The sequence below is a fragment of the Suillus discolor genome (assembly GCF_016758755.1).
Source record: "Suillus discolor strain FC423 chromosome Unknown F5147scaffold_130, whole genome shotgun sequence".
Taxonomy (NCBI): Eukaryota; Fungi; Basidiomycota; class Agaricomycetes; order Boletales; family Suillaceae; genus Suillus; species Suillus discolor.
Genome location: NW_024541377.1, coordinates 1 through 23,050, shown reverse-complemented (window position 1 = coordinate 23,050; position 23,050 = coordinate 1). Strand labels below are relative to the sequence as shown.

Genomic DNA, 23,050 nt, shown 5'->3' with positions numbered 1-23,050 from the left:
ACGTGCAGAGGCGTATGGGAGCGACTCTGAAGTGCGGTCTCACACAAGGAAGCGGTTAAGCTAAGATGAGCAAGTTCTTGGTAGAACCTAGTAGATTAAAGTAAAGATCAATCTACAACAATGTGCCTACTTATACATAAGGTATGTAGGTGTTCAAGCTCAGTCTGTAATCTATAGTATATCGTACATCTAAGATAACCAGACATGAGGTGAGATAGAGTACATGAGGCTTAACCTCTTGATCATACATGCGGCGCCAAGGGCAGCTGCGCATAGGTACAGGAAGCGCCAAGCGCTCCGGGTCTTCATGAAGCGACATGCTGTATACATGCGCTGATCTAGGGTTACCATGAGGCGTACAGCCTTCATGGACCAGGTACAAGGCCGTCTAGGCCAGGGGCGGGATCATAGCATCAGGCGGGGTCATAGCGCCTTGAGGCGGGGTCATAGCGGTCCAGACCGCTGTCTTTCTAGGCGCAGGCGACGCATCGCCGCGCGGGGAGTCTAGCAGAGCGGGGGCAGGTGTAGGGAGAGCTGGGGCTCTAGTAGGTGTTACAGATCCCTGTAACACTACCCTTTAACTGCATGAACCCCCCAGATCTCCTCTTCGGACTATCCGGCTTTACAACACTGGACGCAGCCACTGTCCTCCAAGCCATCCAAGAGACTTGGGCGCAAGACAAGACCTACAACCGCATAGAAAGCTTCTTCTCTAAATGCGGGCTACCTGATGATGAGATGATCTACAAAGCTACCAGGGACTTCATTGTGTCTTGCCGAGCCGAGACCCTCAATTTCAAGTTACCTGGAGGACTCTCAGTCCCATGCTTCAACATTTTCGCTACGAGTCCCACCAACGACGCGAAAACATGGACTGACCTCAGACTCTACCTTAGCTCCCTCATTTACCCCACCAACCTGGACGGCTGCGGAGTCGCTACAGCGCTCTTCGCATGCCAAATATGCCATTCTCTCACGCACCCTCGCGGCTTGTGCCCTTTCCCCCTCACTCCAAACTGGAACGGCCCGAAGGTGGGGAACAGGACCTCCTCAAATGGATCCCGCCAACTAGGAAGAGGTAGAGGTGGCAGACAGGGGCGAAGCACCTAACAAGATCCTCCCGAGCATCCAAGTATATAACCTGACGAATGCATTACATATGCAGCCGAGAACCACCACCACCATTACATACACCTCCCCCTCCTCAGTTTTTGCCTTAGACAGAGCACATACATCATATAACCCTACCTACCCAGCCTTCCTCGTCAACACGCAATAATCACATTCATTCCGTCACATGCCTGATGTCTCACACAGCGTGATAAACAAACTAACAATACGCTCACGAGCCCTGCAAACGTGTCACACCACAAAATCAATAAGCGCTCCCCGAAAACTCTTAAAATTGAAAACCTAATCTACGATAATCTAAATCCTAAATGATAGATTATCTACTTGATTCACACAGTTTGCCGAGGCGCACTCTGGACCCCCCTAACCCAAAGCCCAAATATACTGACTGCCCCGCAGGACAGGAAAGCTTTGGTAGCCTCGACGGCAATTGCCAACAGCGGAGACCTATTTAGGTCAAGGACCCGCCACGCTGAGAAGCTTAAGCCACCGCCAGATGAGAAAGGTAATGGGATACCTACCTCTGAAAGCATGAGCATACGTCCACCGTGGTTGCCCGGGATATGACAGCCCCCTCTTCCTAATGGTTGTTTCAGAAGCTGCTGGTAACACGACCACCCCTCCACAAAGTAACACAACCCCCCCCCCCCCCCCCACGGTAGCTTTCACGGTCCTGGTTTTCTCCTCTCGAGAAGCAGAGAAGTTGGGCTTCAAGCCACCGGGCCCACCCTCGAAGACGCTACACGAGAGTTCGGAGGTGGAAACACTCCTATGGTACCTAACCTGGTGCCACAAAACTTAACGCAACAGAACACCACCAATGAAAGACACGCACCCCGTAACCATTACCGAGATCAACACTAAACCTACAAGACACATGGCGCATCGAAAACCCAAACCGAAGAATGTTCACCTTCAGTAGCAATCACAATACTCAATCATGCCTAGACAGAATCTACACCTCAACACGCCATGTAGAAAGCATGATGGACTGGGACTCACACATCAGCCATATCCCGACAGACCACCACATGGTGTTGGCGAGATTCGCACCACCCGGACTACCGCACATAGGGAAGGGAAGATGGTCGTGGCCAATAGGGATAATGACAGACGAAACCCTAATCAAAAGGATCGTTAAACTAGGGATTGAAAACCAACAAACAATGGAGGAAATGAACGTACAAGACAACACATACAACCCGCAAAAATCCTGGAATATCTTCAAAACGAAGGTAACCGACTTAGCGAAAGAAACTCTGAAAATACACCTAGGACGAGTTAACCAACGAATACGGACCCTAATGAAAGACCTACGAAAAACAACAAACTTAAACAACATAGACTCCTCTGAAAATACTAGAATAAACTGTATTATCATCGAAAAAGAAATAGACCACTTACAAAGGAAGCAAAACAAAAGAGCCCAGCTAAAAGCCCAGTCGCAATGGATGTCACAAGGTGAAAAAATAAGCAAATACTGGTCAAAAATAAATAGTCAAAAAACCAAGAGATATAATATACAGACTACACGTACCTGGAACCAACAACTACACCACAAAATCAGAAGAAATGGCAGAAATAGCTAGAACATACCACGAAAACATACAAATGACCAACAACTCCCATCACCATGACCAGACCCAGCAGAATGCGAGAAGAACATCACTAGCAGAAATACCGGCAAGTCAGAAAATCGAAACACAAACTAACCAACTCAATGAACTCTTACAAGAAGAACACGTTCTCAATGCACTAATGTCCTCAAAATCAGGTAGTGCCACTGGTATTGACGGAATCCCATACGAGCTATGGAAACACCTGCACGACAAATATACAGAAGCGAGTAAGAAAAACCAACCAGGTTTCAATATAATCAAAACACTCACCATCGTAATGAACGATATCCAACTTCACGGAGTCAACCAAGACTTGGACTTCACCCTAGGTTGGATGTGCCCGTTATATAAGAAAAAAGACCGCACTAGAATAGAAAACTACTGACCAATAACATTACTGAACACAGATTATAAGATACTCACCAAAGCCCTCGCCATACAACTGACCAAAGACATACGCTGACCTAATGGAAGAAAATGGCGCAATTGTAGCCTTAGATCAAGAAAAAGCGTATGACAGAATTCAACACTCTTACCTACTCGAAACACTAGAAGCCTTTAACCTCCCATGCATGTTCATAAATACTGTAAAAACCTTATATCAATCAGCATATACACGAGTAGCAATAAACAGTTTCCTCAGCTCACCGTTCCAAGTAACACGTGGAGTGAGACAAGGCGACCCACTATCCTGCCTGTTATTCGACTTAGTGATAGAACCTCTGGCCTGCGCAATACGAAACTCCCCAAAAGTGAAAGGATACCAAATCCCTGGCGTATGAGAACGAGTAAAGGTCAATATGTATGCAGATGATACCACGATATACCTCTCAAAAGATGACAAATACTCAGACTTAGAAACAATACTACAAACCTGGTGCACAGCATCAGGCGCGAAATTCAACATGGAAAAAACCGAAATATTACCTATTGAAACCAAGGAACACCGCTCCTCAGTAATACAAAATAGAAAACTAAACAACCTTGACGCACCGTGGCAAGACCAAGTCAGAATAGCCAAAGATGGCAACCCTATAAGATTACTTTGGGCCTGGATAGGCAACGAGACAGAACAAGCAGCATCCTGGGAACCGACACTAATGAAGATCGAAAACAACCTTAACAGATGGAATATGGGACACCCCTCCCTCGATGGGAAGAAATTGATCATCCAAATGGTAGTCGGCGGAATGACGCAATTCCTCACAAAGGCACAAGGAATGCCTAAAAGTATTGAGAACGCCATCACCAAAATAATCAGAAACTTTATATGGGATGGAAAGACAACCTCACCAATAAGCATGGGACAACTAGAACATCCCATCGCTGAAGGAGGCCTTGGTCTTCTAAATGTCAAAGTAAGAAACGAAGCAATAGACATAACATGGCTACAAGCCTACATGGACATTGTTACGACGGTACGTCGTAGTGACTGTAACAGACATAACGGCTCGTAGACCAACATGGGCTTTTGTCGCTGACACCATAATCAACACATTGAAACCAGAAGGAATCACCAATAACACTGACCTACGTACTTTCCTATCATCCTGGAACCCTCCTGCCAAGGGTAAAAGAGCAAATAAGCTGCCGTATATGATAACAAACATGTTAAAGATCACTAGAAAACACCACGTAAGCTTCGCACCTCTGAAGATCTCCGAAAATCTCAAAGACCAACTCCCAGCCTGGTTACACATGGGCGCTCCACCAAGAACCTACCATAAAACAAAAAACAACTGCCTATGACAAACACACCGAGTGACATCAGTAAAACACTTAAGAAATACTGCCGAACAAATAACAAACCAAATTCCTCACCAACCGCAAGCCACATGTACATGCACCGACTGCATCAACGACAGACTAGTGGGATGTAAGAACCCCCATCAATGTGCAAAGACCGCACAACACATACTAGATAGCCTCCTACCAAAATATAACCCCAATACGACTCCTAAAAAAGACCACTTAACACTAACACACAGACACCTAGAAAAAAACACACAAGCTCGCACACAACCACAGGGAGAAATCCTCTTCAATCCCTCCATCACAATCCGGAACAGCCTGACAGACTGCTTTCGCATTTTCGTAGACTCATCGAGACCGATAGAAATACCTGCTTACAGACTATGTGTCCCACTCAATGGAAGATAAACGAACGACAACACACTCACCATCTTCACAGACGGCTCCTGTACCAATAACGGCAAGTATAACACAAAGTGCGGAGGAGGAATCTGGATCGACGAGAATCACCCAATGAATCGTGAAATTAGCATGCCCGGGACGCACCATTCAAACCAAATAGGAGAACTTGTGGCAGTACTAGTAGCACTGCAAACCGCAAATCCACTAACACCTGTTAAAATAGTAACAGACTCCAAGTATGTAATAAACGGCCTAAACACCCACCTCGACGATTGGGAGAATAATGGGTGGATTGATGTGGCAAACACCCAAATATTCAAAGCAATAGCGTACCAGCTATGACGGCGCTCGGCACCAACAAGCTTCCAATGGGTTAAGGGACACAGTCAAGTAAAGGGAAATGAAAAAGCTGACCTACTCGCCCAAAACGGTGCATCGAAAGCGACCACCGACATCATCGATACATATGTACCACAAAATTTTGACCTCCAAGGCACAAAATTGTCGAAAATCAAACAAAAAACAGCCTATAAAGTGTTAATAATAAAGAAACAAATAGACTACAAAAGACCGACCTTAGGCATGCTAGACATTACAAGATACGCCGTTGAAGCGCTAACCAAAACACTGGAGACAGATGAAACGATATGGCAAGGATGCCGAAACAATGACCTATCCAAAAAAGTCCAAATCTTCATATACAAAATGTTAAACAATGCCTTCCGCATCGGAGATTTCTGGACACAGATACCCAATTTCGGGCACCGAGCGCAATGCCAATCCTGTGGAGAAGAACCAGAATCAATGGAACACATACTGACCCAATGCACCAACCCAATAAGAAAGCAAATATGGAGCCTAGCGAAGAACCTCTGGCCAAATAAACATAGCCCATGGCCCGAACCCTCACTGGGACTCATATTAGGAAGCGGCAACATATCGCTCCCGAAGAACACACAAGCCCTCAACGAAAACAACCAGATACGCGATACAACAACAAAAGGGGCATCGCGCCTCCTAAGGATCTTAATTTCAGAATCAGCATACCTTATATGGGTAATAAGGTGCGAACGTGTCATTAGAGACCAAGCACATACCGATGAACACGTCATGAAACGATGGATGAATATCATAAACCAGAGACTACAACTAGACCGAGTGACAGCGTGCAAAACAAAGCGATCAACCAAAATGACGTCACAAATCTACCATACATGGGCTGATGTAATCGAAATAAACAATGACAAATACGAAATGGGAAAAGACTGGGTGACCGCCCTAGAGGTTTTAGTGGGTATTAAACTACCCTGGCCCCCACAGACCGAAGTGTCCAGGTAGTATACGGAGCCCCACACTACTCCCAATAATGGAGTGTGCATAAGTAGCATTTTTCCTCGGATGACGCCAGTGCATCGCTATAAGTGTTTATTTAGGACTAGACAGTGTCAGTTGCTGAATAATAAACTCGCTTTTCCAAAAAAAAAAAAAAAAAAGAAATGATTGTGGATGAGTCAAAAGATACGTACAACAGATCGATCTTGATAAGGACTCATCTCTTTTAAGCGTACTGGAGCCTTCGGAGCCGAGTACATATCATTTTCGGCAATACTGCGTGCGCCGTGACTCCATGAAAACGGCGAACTGTTTTCTCAGTACTTGTTGTGTGTGCAGTGAAGGTGCTTATAAGTTGATAGGAGAGCCAGTACAAGGATGTTGCGAGCAGCTTGGCATCGTCAGAAGCATGGGCAGTATCCATCTAAAAGAGTTGAGTTACTGACAATGAGTTTGAAAGTTGTTCTAAACAACTCGGATTGGGTATAGCTCAGGGCATGCATTCGTAAATGTTGTTTTGGCTCAACCGAGAGAAAAGTACACCGCCAACTGCCACTTTGGGCGAAACCGAGCTAGCGCAAAAAGGATTTTAAACGCCTGACAACCAGGTGGATATGAGTTCAAATACACACTTGGGCCCATAAATAATAAATTGTTCCTGTAAAGCTTACAGATCTGGTCCTTTTGAGAGCTTTTGTCCCGATCCTGGGCAATACCTTGATTATTGCTATATTGCTGCCCAATTCTGGGCTTGTGCGGACCTCGAAGTCACACATGTCAGACACATCGGAATGAGTCATATGGTGCAGCTCGGGCGGCATACCTGTGGCAGACCTATGACAGAGCTCGTACTGATATCTAAGTGACCTCTGTACGTGACACTCACCATTAATTCCTCTGCACACTTGAAGATTGACGGACGGGTGGTTCTTTTAAATCCCTTTGAAGTGTCCTGGTGGTGCAATCGGATCAATCAAAAGAGTACAACAAGGTATGCATTGCAGATAAGCACTGTACTGTAGTATATACACAAAATATGTATTGATATTGATAAGTATCTAACAGACTAAGACTGCAGGAGGAAAAGCATCTTGGAGTCAATCAGAAGCGACGAGAGGATGAGGAAAGAACAGGGCAGCATGTTTACAAAACTCAGCCCAGATGTCAGGCAATACATTCATAGCACCTCGATCCCCCGTCATAGCGACATCACCTGACCGTTCTAACCACTGCTCAATGAACGTACCCTCCAATGGAATTCGGGAATCCCACTTTGGCCACGAGCCCCCTGGGAATGATGGATATGCCGCAATGAAAGCAAGCCAAAACGCATCGCGTCCCCATGTCCACAGCTGCATTTGGCAATTCACCTGATCAACGAGCCATGCTTCGATATCCTTCATCAGCGAGGCCCATTTAGCCTGGTCAGCGTAGTCAAAGTGTTGAAGGGGCAGGAATGGAATAAGAGTGTCATATGGGAGCACAGGAAAATCATCGTGGCCATGACTGCAGACTGACTGCGCAATGTAAATTTTCAAAAGAAATTGCGAAGACCGTAGACTCACAGCATCGTCTGAGGGCGTCAAATATCCAGCACTGGAGCAGAGATCCATTGATACAGCTTCCACAACTGGCAAGGCAAAGGTCCCATATTCATCTGCAATAGAGACTGTAATCTGGACAGGCTGTTGCGCACCGGTAATCAGAAAACAGTCCTGATGGTGAATTCAGCTGATCTTGTTGACAGCACTGGTATGCTTTCCCCCTTCATCTCACACACATATATATACATGCTTATTTGGTGGCACAGTTCTGCAGTTCTGCGATACTACTCAAAAGCGCATCCTCTGCACAGTGTGCCCTCGGAAAAATGGTATTTATCGTACAATGGAACTGCGACATGTCAAGAAGCACACTCTACAAGGAATCCATACTCATCACATTAGATACTTCATGGAGCGACATACGAGGATGAGACTTTCGCATTCGGTCCAGGGCAAGAAGGGTGCCAATGTCATTCGCATGGAGTCTGAATCGCCACTAGCTGCTGCCGACACCGATATCTCTTTCAATGCTGATGACTCTTTCATGGATATAGACGACACTTCTGATGTGCCACTCGCTGTCGCACAGTCTGGTATACTACCACCTGCAGCACCTGTTATGGTGTCAGATGACACGGACTCTGATACATTGTCAGAGCTCGTGAAAAAGATAATCGGCCATCGCACTTTTGAATTTGAAGGAGGATGTCCAGACTTATTCGCCGAACTTCAAGCAACCCTTGCATCGGGTGAATTACCATTCTCGACTCCACTTTCCCGGTCCTCTGACAAGGAGCACGAGCTCTTCAATGACAGCGCTCCCAATTTTGGGGTTGAGCTCCTTGGTGAGTGACATCACTGTTCGTTCTGCAGGGCCATGTGTTCAGTGACATTACCAGATGATATCCATGATAAGGCGAGTGCGAACTTCGATACGGTCTCAATGAATAACCCAACATATCCAGCGCCATCAAAAGCGGTATGTTTCTCATTGTATCTGTGTCACAACCTAATACTTACATCCCTGTCAAGCACTTCTTCACATCCCTTCTTTTCAGCTCTCCGCAACTCCCATTCTCCGAGACCCAGAAGAAAGCCATACTCAATTGGGCCAGAAGTCTTGGTGCTCAAAATGTCCCCTCGCTGGGTTCGATGAAGAAGTGCCACACATACCTGGATAGTCTTGTCAGCAATCCGACTCAGCAAGTCACATCTTGTGCTGGCGACATATTTTACATCAACAACATCGCAGAAGCAATCGCAAAGGTGCATCTAACACGTCTCTCACATGAGCACGGTAGTGACATTAAATTTAGGACTACGCAAATCCACTTACTCGGTTTGCAATGAAGGATTACCCCGAGGATGGTGGTGAGGGGATGTCGCAAGTATTCAATGGGAAGAAGATGTTGCTCGATCTTCTGTCACCACCGGCGGTTCGAGTAGATGGAACGATTTACTTCACAGATGAACTCTTACAGGATAACTCTGGAGACTACTTTATTCCAGAGCGCTTTTTTTATGCCTCGCCTCCTGCAGACTCAGATGGCGATGACACCAAACTCCATGAGCATGCAGATGCGAAGCCCTTATATGCACTTGGTTGGGCAGTCGAACGAACGGAGGTACGTGGTCGTCATGCATCTATTATAACATATGATATTCTAACTACTTGAATAACAGGCCGGATTCATTGTTCATGATGAGCAAGAGATCATTCCTACATCCGCATTTGTAAGGTCATTTGAAGACATAGCTGCGACACATGATGAACTTGATTGTGGGCTTACAGGTGTGTTATGTGCCCATCTGTATCAGAAATCACAGGACTCACATGATAACAGCCTCATCCACCAAATATGCGTCACTTTTGCCAAGTCCAATGCGTAAAAAGGCAAACGGTCGCATGGTATATACAGTCCCCCCCATCATATTCATGGACGATGTTTCCGGTAACATATCCAAACAATGGAATCAACATCACGTGATCTATATGTTGAACGCAAATTTACCCTGTGAGATGCTGGAGAAAGAATTCTTTGTACGCTTTGTTACATCTTCGCCTCATGTTGCTCCCATGGAACTCATGCGGGCAATGAAACAATCAATTTCATTTGTTGGTTTATTGGCTCACTCAAATTGAAGTTCTAACATGACCTATAGCGATGCAGCTACATCCGGTGTCGTCGCATGGGATTGCAAAGATAACGAAGAAGTCTTGCTGATTCCGTGCGGGCTTTTCCTTGCTGGGGACAATCCCATGCAGGCAGAGGAGTGCAGCCATGCAGGGCTAAACTGTAATTATTTCTGTTGGACGTGCGACATTGGTGGAACAAAAGAATTCAAGGCATCTGAGAATGGTTATAGTAGCCTGTTCACGGTAAGCATGTATTTGAATCGAACTCTAACACCTGATGATACACTTGTAGTCAGGAAATCTGCGAACACCAGAAAGCACTGCAAACAACGAACATCCGACAGCAGTTTGAGACAGCATTGAAGTCTGGTGTGACGGAGAAAATCAAGAATTTGGTGTCGACGACGGGTATTCGTGATATGGCCTCCACCTCTATCATCAACACCCTTGTGGAACTTGGAAAGAAGCTCCGAAAACGCGCAGCTGGTACTCAAGCAATGTCTGAAGCCGATGTCACAGCTGCACTGGAGAAGGAATTCGAGGAACTTCTGCGAGGCAACACACTTGACGACACCATCAACCCATTGTTGGGGATGGATGGTTAGTTTCTTTTCACGATGTTGACCCTCTCATTGACACTACTAGCAGGTCTCAATATGCACATGGACACACCAACGGAAATCCTGCATACAGTGCTACTTGGTGTCGTCAAGTACTTCTGGGGGCAAACTGTATTTTTACTCGAAAAAGCAAAGCTCATGGACATTTTTCAGACCCATCTCCATTCTGTCGATACTGATGGACTGAACGCTCCGTGCCTGGGTGCGGATTACATCTGCCATTATAAAGGTAGCCTGATTGGAAAGCATTTCAAGAGCTTGGCGCAAGTGATGCTGTTCTTAATTTATGACCTCGTGCCTTCAACTGTTCTCGACGCATGGACTATCATCGGTGAACTTGTTGTGCTTGTATGGCACACCAACATATTGAATATGGAAGCTTATCTTGTAAGTTTATATGCAAATATAGATTCTAGGTCTCATGCTGAGTCTTTCAGGCAAAGTTATCTTGAACGATCGAGGATTTCCTTAACGTCACGGCACAATGCTCCCCCAGTATCATTATCAGCAAGCTGAAATTTCACTTTTTGATTCACCTCCCAGCTTACATTCGTCGGTTTGGGCCTGCAATTGTATTTTCAACAGAAAGATACGAGTCATTTAATCATGTTTTCCGTTTGTCATGTATATATAGCAATCATCAAGCGCCAAGCCGTGATAGCTGCAGAACCTTCGCTCACCAAGACATTGTCAAGCATGTGGCCACTGGCAGATATTGGTACAACCCCGAGGCAGCAAAATGGGTTCAGGCAGGTCCAGTGGTCATTGGGTACCTGCATGATCACCCAGAGCAAGCCCGACTTCTCGGGTTGTCCCATTTTGTTCAAATCCCCCCAGTACCTGGTATTTAAGTGCATTTTACCTTGCTTTATCTTCACTCATATTCCATGTAGGTTCTGGAAAGGCTCTATCGACTGCTGGCGCAAATGGAAAAACAACAAGGACCGATGTCATGGCCTGGAAGAACACTCATTGTGCGAAGACCTTGAAGACTGCATGGCCTGGCATCGTTTGCCATTTTGGAAAATCAGTTGTGCTGAGTGAGGGCGATGTCGCTCATTTAGATAGTAATGTTTTCTTTCGTCAAGGGGTGAATGGACCGGTAAGCAATTTCATGACTTTTCATGGCTGTTGATTCATGCTACTAGATGGGCATTGGACGAATTCGCGAGATCCTCATATCACCGGAGGACCACAAAACAGTAATTCACGTCGCACTACAGCTCTTTACATTTCTGGATACATTACATGCCTCTGTCCATCTCCCATGTCTGAATCTTACGGATGATGAAGCAGTTGTAATGGCATCGGTGAGTCTTTTTTTACAAATGCACGAACCATTCAGACCATTGTCCAACAGGATATCATATGCATCGTCAATCTCCAGCACAACTGTATCGACTTACAATGTACGGACACCCTCGAACAAAATGTCCGTCAAGAACGGATCGAAACATCTCGGACAAAACCTACCATTCGCCATAAGTCCACTCCGCACTTTCTTGTCAATGCCTACTCTCTTCATAACTATGCACATATCCACCTTGTCATTCCCAAAACGCTTCATGAAACACCACTCCGAGTTACAAACGTGGCGGAAGTTCGGGCCATAGCTGTACATCATATGAAGGAGAAGAAAGCCTCGAAGAAAGCTGGCGACGCACCTCAAGAAGCCGAAAGCACCAATAATGATGTTCAGGGTTTGTTGGTACCGGTTCCAGCCTTCGATAAACCTTCTGCCAAACCGAGGACCGCCACAAAATCAAAAGCAAGAGCAAGCAACTCCAGCACACGGGGCAAGAAGGCTGCACCGTCTTGTCCCGTCAGCTTGAAGTTGTTCACAGGTCATCACCATCCGCTCAGCAAAATTCTGTGGTTCAATCTAATACTGCTGCTTTTGATCAGCATGGTCAGGGCCACTTCACGCAGTCATACCCTCCTCCGCCCCAATACTTCCACTCCTCTTTACCTCATGCACACTATCCACCACCACAATATGTTCCTCTACCACAACCATACCTTCCTCCACCGCAACTGTATATTCCTCCATCACAACTGTACCTTCATCCGCTACCAATGCCACTGGCTCCACATCTTTACTCAGGCTATCATCCAAGTGCAGACACACGCCCCATCCATGCACAGTCAGCTCCCACAGCATCAGGTTCGAACATTCACATGGCGCCACATACCCTTCCTGGTGAACCGCACATCCCAAACCCCTACTTCCTGCCTCCTGGTTCCGCTTAGAGACATGAGGACAATTGAAGAGTTTCCTTGGCAGTGCTTTTGTCACCGGCAGCGGTCATATAAGCAAGCCTGCCTCGATTACTACACACTAACACTCACAGGTTCAAGCAGGATAGCTTTCAGACCACCACTCTTGCTGTTCTAAAGCAGAGGTGAACCCCCAAAGCCCTACTGTTTCCTCGACAGTGCTTTTGTCGCCAACAGCGGTCATGTAAGCAAGCCTGTCTCAATTACTACACACTAACACTCACAGGTTCAAGCAGGATAGCTTTCAGACCACTGCTCTTGCTGTTCTAAAGCAGAGGTGAACCGCGCATCCCAAATCCCTTCTGTTTCATTGACAGTGCTTTTATTACCAACAGCAGTCATGTAAGCAAGCCTACCTTGATTACAACACGCTGACACTCACAGGTTCAAGCAGGGTAGCTTTCAGACCACCGCTCTTGCTGTTCTAAAGTAGAACAATTCTGTGTGCTGGACCTCCACACAGATTCCCCACAGTTCTGCTAGTTGAAAAGTCCTTTCAAGAGTGTTTCTGTCACGCTGGTCCACTAGCTGGGCCTTAAGAAGATGCGAGGCTTGGTTACCAATGCTGGTAACTATTAGTTCGAGAACACCACGGTCAAGGTAAGGATGTAGACATGGATGACGATCACATTTGCATGTTTTTTTAACTATCATGTACCCATGTTTTTCCGCCTTCACACCTTTGATACCAATTGTATACTCAATGCTATTCGATTTGCCTTCTCTGCTGCACTTTGTTTTATCAAGCTTGGTTTGCAAAAGTTTCAATGTGTGCCCCGAATTTACCGAATTTACGTTAAGCGAGTTTAGCGTGATTTGACTTGATTCCGGCTTTCCACTTGTTCATTTGTCGTCGGCAACCCCAGGTCTTGTGTATTTTCTTAACCTCTAACATCATGATTTCGTGTTTTCCTGTGCGTCCTCGAAGTTCAAAGACTTCAGGTAATTCACAGGCTCAGAGTTCCAGAAACAATGGTTTGTTGGCCCCAGACATCAACCTACTGTGGCCTCGAGGAAGAAGTGTTTCAACTTCCAGCGGAAGTCAACTTGGCAGAACACGAGCCCCTTCTGCATGTGGTTCTCAGGCAATGGTAAACATCGCTCATGCACGCTCACCACTTGGCATGTTTCCAGTTGACAGCACATCGTTGTCTCATAGCTTGACTGCTGTTGGTGATAGTATAACACATTCTGCTGTTCCACGTTCTCCCTCATCTAGTGATTCAATTAATGAGCCAATTACCGCTGGTATACATCACCGAAGGACAGATTCTGCTGCTGACCAGGATGACCCAACAATCCTTATGCCCTCATGCACGAAACAGCTCAAAGTGTATGCTAAGAAGGTGGCTGAGGAGAACGACATCTCAGAAAAAGATCTGTATGACTTTATTGATGTGAGTTGCTGTATCGCTTGACAAATCCTCACTTTTTTGAAATGCCTCTAGACCGGAGGAATTTATTACATGCTCATTGATCTCAAAGTATGTATGATGAAGAGTGATACAGGCCAAAAGGCTGCTCTTCTCCATGATTTGAAAGAGTTGCTAAACTCCAAAGATTTTAAAGTGTTTTTTTTTTGCCGTCTCCACCCACAAATCACCAGGTTAATTGTGCTATGCAGTCCGCACTCCAAAATCGCTTGATAGCATGTCTACTGTCGCCCAACATTACCGCATATGTGACGGACACACATCCCCACATCATGGTGACCCCCTTTGAGTTATGGCGACTCATTCACAAGAACTGACACTGCGACAGAATTTCATAAAAGACAACAGTGGTGTATTCAAAGTTCCGCCATCACTGTTTGAGGACGTGGAGCTGACTGCGGTATTGGCAAAAATTGTCAGTGAGCTGCTTTCATCGATTAGAGGTAACATGAAGAACAAGGTACGCAACATGATAGTCAATTTGTCTCAAGAATCGCTAAAATGATTGCTCAGCTGCTCGCCTCTATCCGCAAACACATGAGCATTATGGACACGGCAAAATCACTTGCACATGGTTCCATTGAGGTTGACTCGGCTCATTGGAACAGGCTTGCATTTTTGGTGCGTTTTCATCCTATGATCAGACATTGTGGTTATTATAACCTGTGATAATTAGCGGTGCTGCTTGCGCGTCTTTATGATTGGTATCAGTGACTACAGGACCGTTCCACTCAAGGACCTTTATTCGCCTTGTCTTATTCTGTCTCTCCACACTGCTGTCCGCGCTAGAATTGGACCAAAACTCGGCATCGACATCGACAGCATCGAGCATGAGATGCTAAGCGAAGAAGAAATTCCAGATGGCCAGGACGAAGGCCAGGAAATGCACAGCACAGGAACTGCTGGCAGTGCAGTCGTCGACAATGGCAAACCAGCTGATGGGACGAGAGAGTTGGAGGAAGATTCGGGTGACAATGGCGATGCAGACCAGGATTATGAGCCCGAGGATAACGAGGGGCCTGATACCACCCCATATAGCAGAGCTCTTGCTGAGGACGACTCTGGCAAGCCTGCCGTTTTCACTTCGGGAAAATTTTGGAATTTTGTTGATACCTCGCTTGAGAACATTCGCAAAGTTGTCAAGCAGAAGGCAGTGAACAATCATCAAGGTACTGTTTTCCAACATACATCAATTGAAAATGCGTTTCGGCAGTAAGTGTTTCATAACTGAAACTTATATATCATTGCTCATTATCGCCAAGAATACTCATAGAATATTTCCAGGAGGACCTCGCTGATTTCCCCAGTAACATGGCCGTTCCTAAGCTCCTCACAAACAACAGTCCCCAGTGGCAGACCACGATTCAGAACAACCTCCTGTGGAATGAGAATCTGTGATGTTCATTCCGACGCTGCTTCTTTTCCATCGTTCCATATATCACACTCGTTTTCTAATTTTTTTTGTCTATATCTAAACCGTCGTAATGCAATGTTTCAATTTGTGACCCGTTTTGTTTGCTCAGATGCTCAACTCTTTCAATGGCATGAATATACCTGCGGCTTCACTGCAACAGTCCATGCTGGTGAGATCAGAATGGTGCACAAAATGTCAATTAGATATGGTTCACATCTGAAACTCTATGTACATCAAACATTGGGGAGATATGTACACGACCTATGGAGACTGACCTGTGTGACAGGTATGCGCGAGATGCTTCTGCCAGGTGTCGTACAAGACCTACCCAGAATCTCTGATGCTTATATTAACTATAGCTCTGGTCGCCAGGGTATCGACGGTGCCTCTAATAGCTCTTTTGGTGGTTGTAAGCATGTCTCACAACCCCTTCGCCTCCTCGCCTCCTTATAGATATATTATATTGCTCGGCAAGAGGTACCGAGAAGGACATTGGACTGAGGCGGCGGTGAGGTCAGCCACAGGGTGCTACTTTTAGACCTGTGTGATAGCCTTTCGGCACTCAGCGGTGTACCGCTCTGGGACTGCCGTTGTAGTAAAATGTTAGTTTTTTGAATCGGACACGATACAAATATGTAAAATAGCATCGAAATTTTCATGAGTGAGATACAACTATTAGCTAATGTGAATATATTATCGATATACATGATGTACATATCTATTCAAAATCAAAATCAGATAGTTCGTCGTTGGCTTGCTGTTGCGAGCGCCCGCAAACGACGATGCTGTCTGTGAAGTTGTCTAAAATAACCTTTTCAGCGTCACTTAGCTGATCCAGGCCCAGAACAATCTTTGTGAATGTCGAATGCATCATCTGGGGGGTAATCCTACCCTTTGTAAGTTGTATCAAGCCCTGCTCCATCAATGCAGACTCTGTAATGGCGCCGGCTGCGCCAATAGTGTAACGTATTTGACGGCATAGGCATTCGTCGACAAAAGTGTGGAGCCGGAAGGGCGAACACCAGATGAGTTTCGTTAGGACATGAAGGATGAATGGGTTGGTGAATTTCGAGTGAATGACAAGCGCACCGTCCTGTCGAAATGGATTAAAAAAATGTTCTCGAAATTAAATAAAGACTTACTGCAAAAGTGTATTGATGCATGAATGCTAAGTCGTTATCTACGACGAGGCAGCGTATCCGATCAACACGAAAAGTATCTGGGGGGATAGTACAGCCCTGTGGTGGGAAGAGGGAATATCCCATCACAACAGCTTGTCGGATGATCATTGCGAACGCAGTGCGAAATTTCGTCACTGCGCACCAAATGTTCACGATGTCCTTTTCGTTAGCCGTCCATTGTGTTGCAACTAGTAGGATCAAATAGTTAGTATAAGTCAGTGTTCGCATGTTAATTCATACCGAGAAGGGCTGGTATTCTAGATCTTACTTCGGAAATGCCCTTTTTGACGATGCGCTTTTTGTCAGCCGCGAGAGATACCAGTGCATCGTCAGAAAAGATGATGGATAATACGCGTTCCTTTGAGGCTGAGATCGCTTGTTTGCGCGTCTCGGGACTAATGTCAACGGCGGAACCTTCGATGGATTCCAGAGGTGCGACAGTCCCTGTCATCGTTGTGGGCATCACAACAGGAATGACAAGGTGTGGTGTGGGGGGCAGACGTCGAGTTGCACGACAACGTGCTTTCGATGTCCTTGCAGGCCCTGTAGTCTAGTAATGTCAGGTCAATTTTCGATGATGCAGATACTAACATTGACTTACATGTATCACATGGGAGTTGGGGATCTCTCCCGTCGACATTGGCCATAAGTGGTGGAGATCCGGTGGCAGGACTGAATGAGTCTGAAATTCCTCATCATCGCCGACCCAACTGGGCGCTATGGTGGAAGGGTAAGTGCTAGACATATGTTATGAGCGCAGGCAGACTTACCTAATGACGGAGCAACATATCCGGTCGAGGATCCAGCGCCAGACGCAAAGTCTTGCTGAGGATATGCGAAGTCCTGCTGAGGAGGCGCGAAGTCCTGCTGAGGAGGCGCGAAGTCCTGATGCTGATAGTGCACGAGATCTTCATGCTGGTAAGCTGGCTCGCACTGGTAGGGAGCGGACTGATGCTAATGCTGGGCGAAATCCTGATGATGATGTGCGAGATCTTCTTGCTGATGCTGGGCGAAGTCTTCATGCTGATTGTAAGCAGACTCACGCTGGTGGGGAGCGGACGTGTGCTGATGGTGCGCGGAGTCCTGTGGATGGTGCAGATGGTGGGTAGTGTGAGGATTGAATGGCAGCAGCTGATTTGAGGTGTGAGGGTTAAAAAAAGACATTGGTTCGTGCGGTTGCTCATCAACAAGATTCAATTGACTGTCCGCAGGAGCATGAGATGGGTTGAGGCCCGAACCATGCACAGGTTTCGCAAAGTTAGTCTTACCTTTGCGGGGCAGTGCACGTTTGCTGGCCATAAAGTAGAGGGAGTTGAGGATGCATGTGCGCAGAGAGCAGTCCAATTTGAATTCTACGAGAAGCGACTGTACACAAACAACACCCAAATAAACTACACGTCTTGTGACATGGGGCTGCGAACAGGATAAGGGTTAAAATGAAGGGGCACGATGTAAAAAGAACAGCTGCAGATGTGAAAAATGAATACAAATGAGAAAGGGGCCATGATGGATTTGCTAAACTGTAGCATGCATGTTACAATGTGTTCTTATCGATTGATCAGTCGAGCGCATAATGACTGGACACATGTATACATACCTCAATTGGAAGCGCAGGGCTCATACAAATAACGGCGTATGGGAAGGGTGTGCAGACTGTGCTGCCGAATTGACCGAAACCTGTGAGTTATCTTCCTGATCTGCGGATACCAGATTATCTCTAATCGAAACCCCAGGCTCAGGCGATGGTGATCCCGATCCTTTGGCTCCAGGTTGCAAGAAATCCTTCTTGACACGTGCACCTAAGATCTTTGAGAACTGCTCAGCTTGTAGCGAGACAACGCGAAGAATCTCCATTTCATCCTCGTAGACAGCTTGAAGGTAATCTCTGTCGTCATTGACATCAGAACGGTCACGCTCAGAAAATAGCTTCCTAAAGATGTTTAAGTCTTCTTGAGCAAATCTGAGCCGTTCTTCGTTGTCGACATGCAGAGCATCCAGGAACTCAAGGAAGCGCTCGGTTTCCTCGATTTCCCATGTGGTCACCAACATGCGCTGGCGTGCAGTCTCACGAGCAGCAAGCTTTGCTTGATACCCTTTGTACAAGGTTGCAGGACGCATTTGTGTGAGGCCATTTTCCAATGTTCCGGCATGCTTTCAATAATTTAGTCTCTACAATTAAATAAAAGAAATACATGATACCTCGAGAAGTGAGTCAGGATACATATGGTTTGCATTCTCGCCCAGTGACACGAGCTGCATAACGGACCTCAATTGGAGCTGGAGAGGGGGGGTACGGAATGAACTTGTTGCTCATTCTCTCGCGGATAAAGCCACGTCGAGAAGCGCGTGCAGGATTTGGAGGTGTAGATGGATTATAGAATAGGCTGTCCATCTCCGATTTGGCAGCTGCAATCTGAGGTGTCTTTGACAGTGAGGATATGCTTCTTAGTGAAGCACATATGTCAGAATGCCTCATATTGGGAGAGCTTTCTGACTTGAGACTGGAATCAAAAAGAGATGATCCAGGAGTGGTAGCACGTCCGCCTGACAGAGGTGAAGATGGAGGACTGCTTGATGGAGGAGGGCAACTACCGCCTCGAGAAATGGGGGAGGAACTGACTTGTGGAGAAGAGACTGTATGAATCATCATGTACAAAGGGTGGACTTGGGAGAACCTGCAGAAGGCTAACTGGGAAATCTGCAATTATATGAAGCGACCTGTTGGATTATCACAAGGTTGACATCAGCCGGCGGAGTCTAAAAGACTGAATCGATTTGCGCACTGCGTAACGCCTAGCACTCAGCAAAGGGCAGCAAGTGTGCATATACTATCATTGTCACTCAATAGTGCTGATGATCAATGGACATACCTGTACCAGGTTTTGTCCCAACTGCAGTAAAGAGTTTCCTACAATCGAGGCCATTACCCTGCACTTGAATTCTCAGTCTACCTGTTGGCCACACGAGGAATGTCCGCATCAATTCCCTGTTCCCCCTGGGTTGCGAGGTTCCCAATCGTCAAAACCTTCTACCACTACTGGTTATTGTCATCCGCACTCGGGATATGTCTTTGGTGTTGGCAGGAACCTGTTTGACAGGCTGCTAGATGATCAGTATAATTATCGGCGAGAAATAAATATGTATTACCCTTTTCATGATGAAGGAGAATGGGAGATGGCAAAGTTCTTGGTTGAAAACTTAACTCAAGCTCAGATTGACAAGTTTTTAAAGTTAAAATGGGTAGGAGAGACTTTGAGTGCTGCTTGACAGGCCTGACTCCATTGTTTCCAGTTTCACACTCGCCCAAAACCATCCTTCACCTCCAAGGAGCAACTTCTAGATTGGACCGATGCACTACCCTCCTTTGTGCCATGGAAAGTTTCGAACCTAGAGTTTACAGGCTACAAGACGACTTATCCCGTGCAACTTATTTGGCGCAATGCTCTAGAGGTTGTCAAACAACTTTTCAGCGATCCGGTTTTCGCCAATCACATTACCTTCCAGCCACATGTAGTCAATACAGGAAGTCAACGCGAGTATGGAGATTATATGAGTGCTGATATGGCATAGAAAATCCAGGTTAGTTTGGCCCTTTAAGTCTACTACTTGAAGTTAATTCTATATACCTAGGACTATCTGCCAGTAGGTGCTACGCAAGTACCTATCATCCTGGGATCCGATAAGACTCCTGTCACGCGGATTACTGGAGGGCTCGAGATGCACCCACTTTTCATCACCATCGGTAACATTGATTCGGAGGTTCACTCCAAGGCCACCCTGCAAGCTTGGCGCTGTATCGCTTTCAGTGATGGCTGTTTTATGCCTGATCCTTCCCAATATATTCGATACATCTTTACACCACTCATCGCCCATGTATGTGACCTTCCCGAGGCCTCCATGATTGCTGCAGTCAGCAAGAATGTCTCTCCAATCACTATGGTGACACAAGACAAATTCGGTGACGGAATTCTCTATCCTCCTTGCACTGGGAAGCACACACTACAACTTATACACGAGATCGCCAAAGAGATTGATCCTTGGGATCTCGACAAATTTCAGAAGGCAGCAAAAGCTGCCCATCTGTCTGGGGTCCACATGCCATATTGGCTTGATTGGTCGTTTTCGTGTCCATCCGTCTTTCTCCCTGGCGAAGTTTTACATACCCTTCATAAGTTTTTTGCAGATCATCCACTCAAATGGATCAAGGAGATAGTAGGAAAAACCGAGCTCGACACCCACTTCATCACTCAGCACAAATGGGTAGGGACGCACCACTTTACTAAAGGCATCACACACGTCAACCAAATGACTGGGTGTGAGCATCGTCATATTCAACGCACCATTGTTGCTTCAATCTCAGGTGCTGCTCCACCTAGATTTGTTCGCGCAATCTGCGCTCTCATAGATTTTTTCTATTATGCTCAAAATCCAGTCCATTCTCCCGAATCCTTACAGTCGATGGTGCAGGCACTCTCCGATTTTCATGCATTCAAGGATGCTATCGTCGAGGCCGAGGCGAGGAGGGGGAAGAAGGGCGCCAAAGAAGACTTTTTCATCCCCAAGCTCGAGTTACTCCAAAGCTTCAGAGGCACAATTGAGAGACTGGGTACTTTGATGCAGTTTTTAGCCGACATGACGGAGCGCTTGCTCATCACTCACTGCAAGGATCTCTTTGCCCGAACAAGTCGACGAGTGAATGATTTCACGGAGCAGTGTGTACGGATTCTCAATCGCCAGGAGTCAATGGAATTGTTCAACCTGTATGCGCTAATCACTTCCCATGGCGCATCGCTCGTCAACGCCATAAACCTTGAAGATGAGGAAGTGACGACCGTCAACCCAGCACTCTCCTGGATTTCTCATATACTCCCTGATGAAGCATATTCTGTCCATGGACCTCGATGAGTCCGTAATCATTTTCACAAGGGCATTCTTTCTGGAGATGCTCTCACTGCCTTCCATTTAACTTCAACACCAGATCTCAAGTCCCTGTCGCCTGTCGATATTCTCACCAAATACGCACTCGTTGATTTTGATCACGCAGTCTCCCAGTTCATCCAGTGTTCTTCCCTCTCCAGTGGCGAGAATACTCGCTGGGACCACAGACATGGATGCTTTTATGCGTGGAACAAATTTCGATTGCAACTTCACTCTGCCTTCCAACCTCAAGTGATCATGCCAAGCAGGGTGATCCAATCATACCCTCCCAGCGACCTATTTACCCTCGGGAACTGTGATACCGTCCTTGTCGATGTTACGAGTGATGATGGCCAAATTAGTACATATATTTTCTGCTGTCATATTCTAACCATAATTTTGTAACTACCTTTAGGTTAAGCTTGCGTTATGGTATATCAAAGGCCCTCATTTTGCGCAAATATGACATGTGGATATTTGCGCAAATATGCAGATGTCATATTTGTGTGGAACACTTGCAATCTCATCTTGCACAAATATGACATTTGGATATTTGCGCAAATATGATATGTGCATATTTGCGCAAATATGCACATGTCATATTTGTGTGGAACACTTGCAACCTCATCTTGCACAAATATGACATTTGGATATTTGCGCAAATATGATATGTGCATATTTGCGCAAATATGCACATGTCATATTTGTGTGGAACACTTGCAACCTCATCTTGCACAAATATGACATTTGGATATTTGCGCAAATATGATATGTGCATATTTGCGCAAATATGCACATGTCATATTTGTGTGGAACACTTGCAACCTCATCTTGCACAAATATGACATTTGGATATTTGCGCAAATATGATATGTGCATATTTGCGCAAATATGCACATGTCATATTTGTGTGGAACACTTGCAACCTCATCTTGCACAAATATGACATGTGCATATTTGCGCAAATATCCACATGTCATATTTGTGTGGAACACTTGCAACCTCATATTTGCGCAAATATCCACATGTCATATTTGTGTGGAACACTTGCAACCTCATATTTGCGCAAATATCCACATGTCATATTTGTGTGGAACTCTTGCAATCTCATCTTGCGCAAATATGACATGTGCATATTTGTGTGGAACTCTTGCAATCTCATCTTGCACAAATATGCACATATCATATTTGCGCAAATATGCACATGTCATATTTGTGTAGAGCACTTGTAATCTTATCTTGTGTAAATATGTACATGTTATATTTGTGTGGATTTATGTACCCTCATCTT

At 45.8% G+C, this 23,050-nt stretch overlaps 11 protein-coding genes across 11 annotated transcripts; 9 read left to right on the top strand and 2 right to left on the bottom strand.

Moving 5' to 3' along the window:
* Positions 1-585: 585 nt before the first annotated feature.
* On the top strand, positions 586-1,279 carry F5147DRAFT_781255 (uncharacterized protein; the record flags this gene model as incomplete). Its single annotated transcript, XM_041442601.1, has 2 exons — positions 586-1,032; positions 1,073-1,279. The coding sequence occupies 2 exons, from the start codon at positions 586-588 to the stop codon at positions 1,277-1,279; spliced, it is 654 nt and encodes a 217-aa protein (XP_041285265.1).
* Positions 1,280-2,703: 1,424 nt separating this feature from the next.
* On the top strand, positions 2,704-3,135 carry F5147DRAFT_588029 (uncharacterized protein; the record flags this gene model as incomplete). Its single annotated transcript, XM_041432051.1, has 1 exon — positions 2,704-3,135. One exon carries the CDS (start codon positions 2,704-2,706, stop codon positions 3,133-3,135), a length of 432 nt encoding a protein of 143 aa, XP_041285264.1.
* Positions 3,136-3,925: 790 nt separating this feature from the next.
* F5147DRAFT_588031 (uncharacterized protein) lies at positions 3,926-4,499 on the top strand (the record flags this gene model as incomplete). The annotated part of the gene is given in 2 exon segments (XM_041432052.1): positions 3,926-4,172; positions 4,192-4,499. The coding sequence occupies 2 exon segments, from the start codon at positions 3,926-3,928 to the stop codon at positions 4,497-4,499; spliced, it is 555 nt and encodes a 184-aa protein (XP_041285263.1).
* A 69-nt stretch (positions 4,500-4,568) lies between these two features.
* F5147DRAFT_588027 (uncharacterized protein) lies at positions 4,569-4,910 on the top strand (the record flags this gene model as incomplete). The annotated part of the gene is made up of 1 exon (XM_041432050.1): positions 4,569-4,910. A coding segment is annotated over one exon (342 nt), but the record flags the coding sequence as incomplete, so codon positions are not given.
* A 2,534-nt stretch (positions 4,911-7,444) lies between these two features.
* Positions 7,445-7,918, bottom strand: F5147DRAFT_541762 (uncharacterized protein; the record flags this gene model as incomplete). Its single annotated transcript, XM_041430249.1, has 2 exons — positions 7,445-7,753; positions 7,802-7,918. Coding segments are annotated over 2 exons (426 nt in total), but the record flags the coding sequence as incomplete, so codon positions are not given.
* Positions 7,919-8,761: 843 nt separating this feature from the next.
* F5147DRAFT_588044 (uncharacterized protein) lies at positions 8,762-9,670 on the top strand (the record flags this gene model as incomplete). The annotated part of the gene is made up of 3 exons (XM_041432056.1): positions 8,762-9,046; positions 9,097-9,405; positions 9,464-9,670. The coding sequence occupies 3 exons, from the start codon at positions 8,762-8,764 to the stop codon at positions 9,668-9,670; spliced, it is 801 nt and encodes a 266-aa protein (XP_041285260.1).
* A 16-nt stretch (positions 9,671-9,686) lies between these two features.
* F5147DRAFT_588042 (uncharacterized protein) lies at positions 9,687-11,053 on the top strand (the record flags this gene model as incomplete). The annotated part of the gene is made up of 4 exons (XM_041432055.1): positions 9,687-9,900; positions 9,952-10,168; positions 10,210-10,517; positions 10,566-11,053. 4 exons carry the CDS (start codon positions 9,687-9,689, stop codon positions 11,051-11,053), a joined length of 1,227 nt encoding a protein of 408 aa, XP_041285259.1.
* Positions 11,054-11,897: 844 nt separating this feature from the next.
* F5147DRAFT_537936 (uncharacterized protein) lies at positions 11,898-12,101 on the top strand (the record flags this gene model as incomplete). The annotated part of the gene is made up of 1 exon (XM_041430190.1): positions 11,898-12,101. A coding segment is annotated over one exon (204 nt), but the record flags the coding sequence as incomplete, so codon positions are not given.
* Positions 12,102-13,902: 1,801 nt separating this feature from the next.
* F5147DRAFT_781252 (uncharacterized protein) lies at positions 13,903-15,645 on the top strand (the record flags this gene model as incomplete). Its single annotated transcript, XM_041442600.1, has 7 exons — positions 13,903-14,211; positions 14,263-14,382; positions 14,439-14,522; positions 14,576-14,707; positions 14,761-14,868; positions 14,924-15,459; positions 15,510-15,645. The coding sequence occupies 7 exons, from the start codon at positions 13,903-13,905 to the stop codon at positions 15,643-15,645; spliced, it is 1,425 nt and encodes a 474-aa protein (XP_041285257.1).
* Positions 15,646-16,379: 734 nt separating this feature from the next.
* F5147DRAFT_658900 (uncharacterized protein) lies at positions 16,380-19,234 on the bottom strand (the record flags this gene model as incomplete). The annotated part of the gene is made up of 9 exons (XM_041434515.1): positions 16,380-16,754; positions 16,804-17,030; positions 17,083-17,392; positions 17,444-17,559; positions 17,613-17,796; positions 17,886-17,925; positions 18,111-18,194; positions 18,497-18,993; positions 19,109-19,234. 9 exons carry the CDS (start codon positions 19,232-19,234, stop codon positions 16,380-16,382), a joined length of 1,959 nt encoding a protein of 652 aa, XP_041285256.1.
* A 746-nt stretch (positions 19,235-19,980) lies between these two features.
* On the top strand, positions 19,981-21,747 carry F5147DRAFT_781249 (uncharacterized protein; the record flags this gene model as incomplete). The annotated part of the gene is made up of 4 exons (XM_041442599.1): positions 19,981-20,082; positions 20,134-20,355; positions 20,413-20,421; positions 20,473-21,747. The coding sequence occupies 4 exons, from the start codon at positions 19,981-19,983 to the stop codon at positions 21,745-21,747; spliced, it is 1,608 nt and encodes a 535-aa protein (XP_041285255.1).
* Between the last annotated feature and the right edge of the window lie 1,303 nt (positions 21,748-23,050).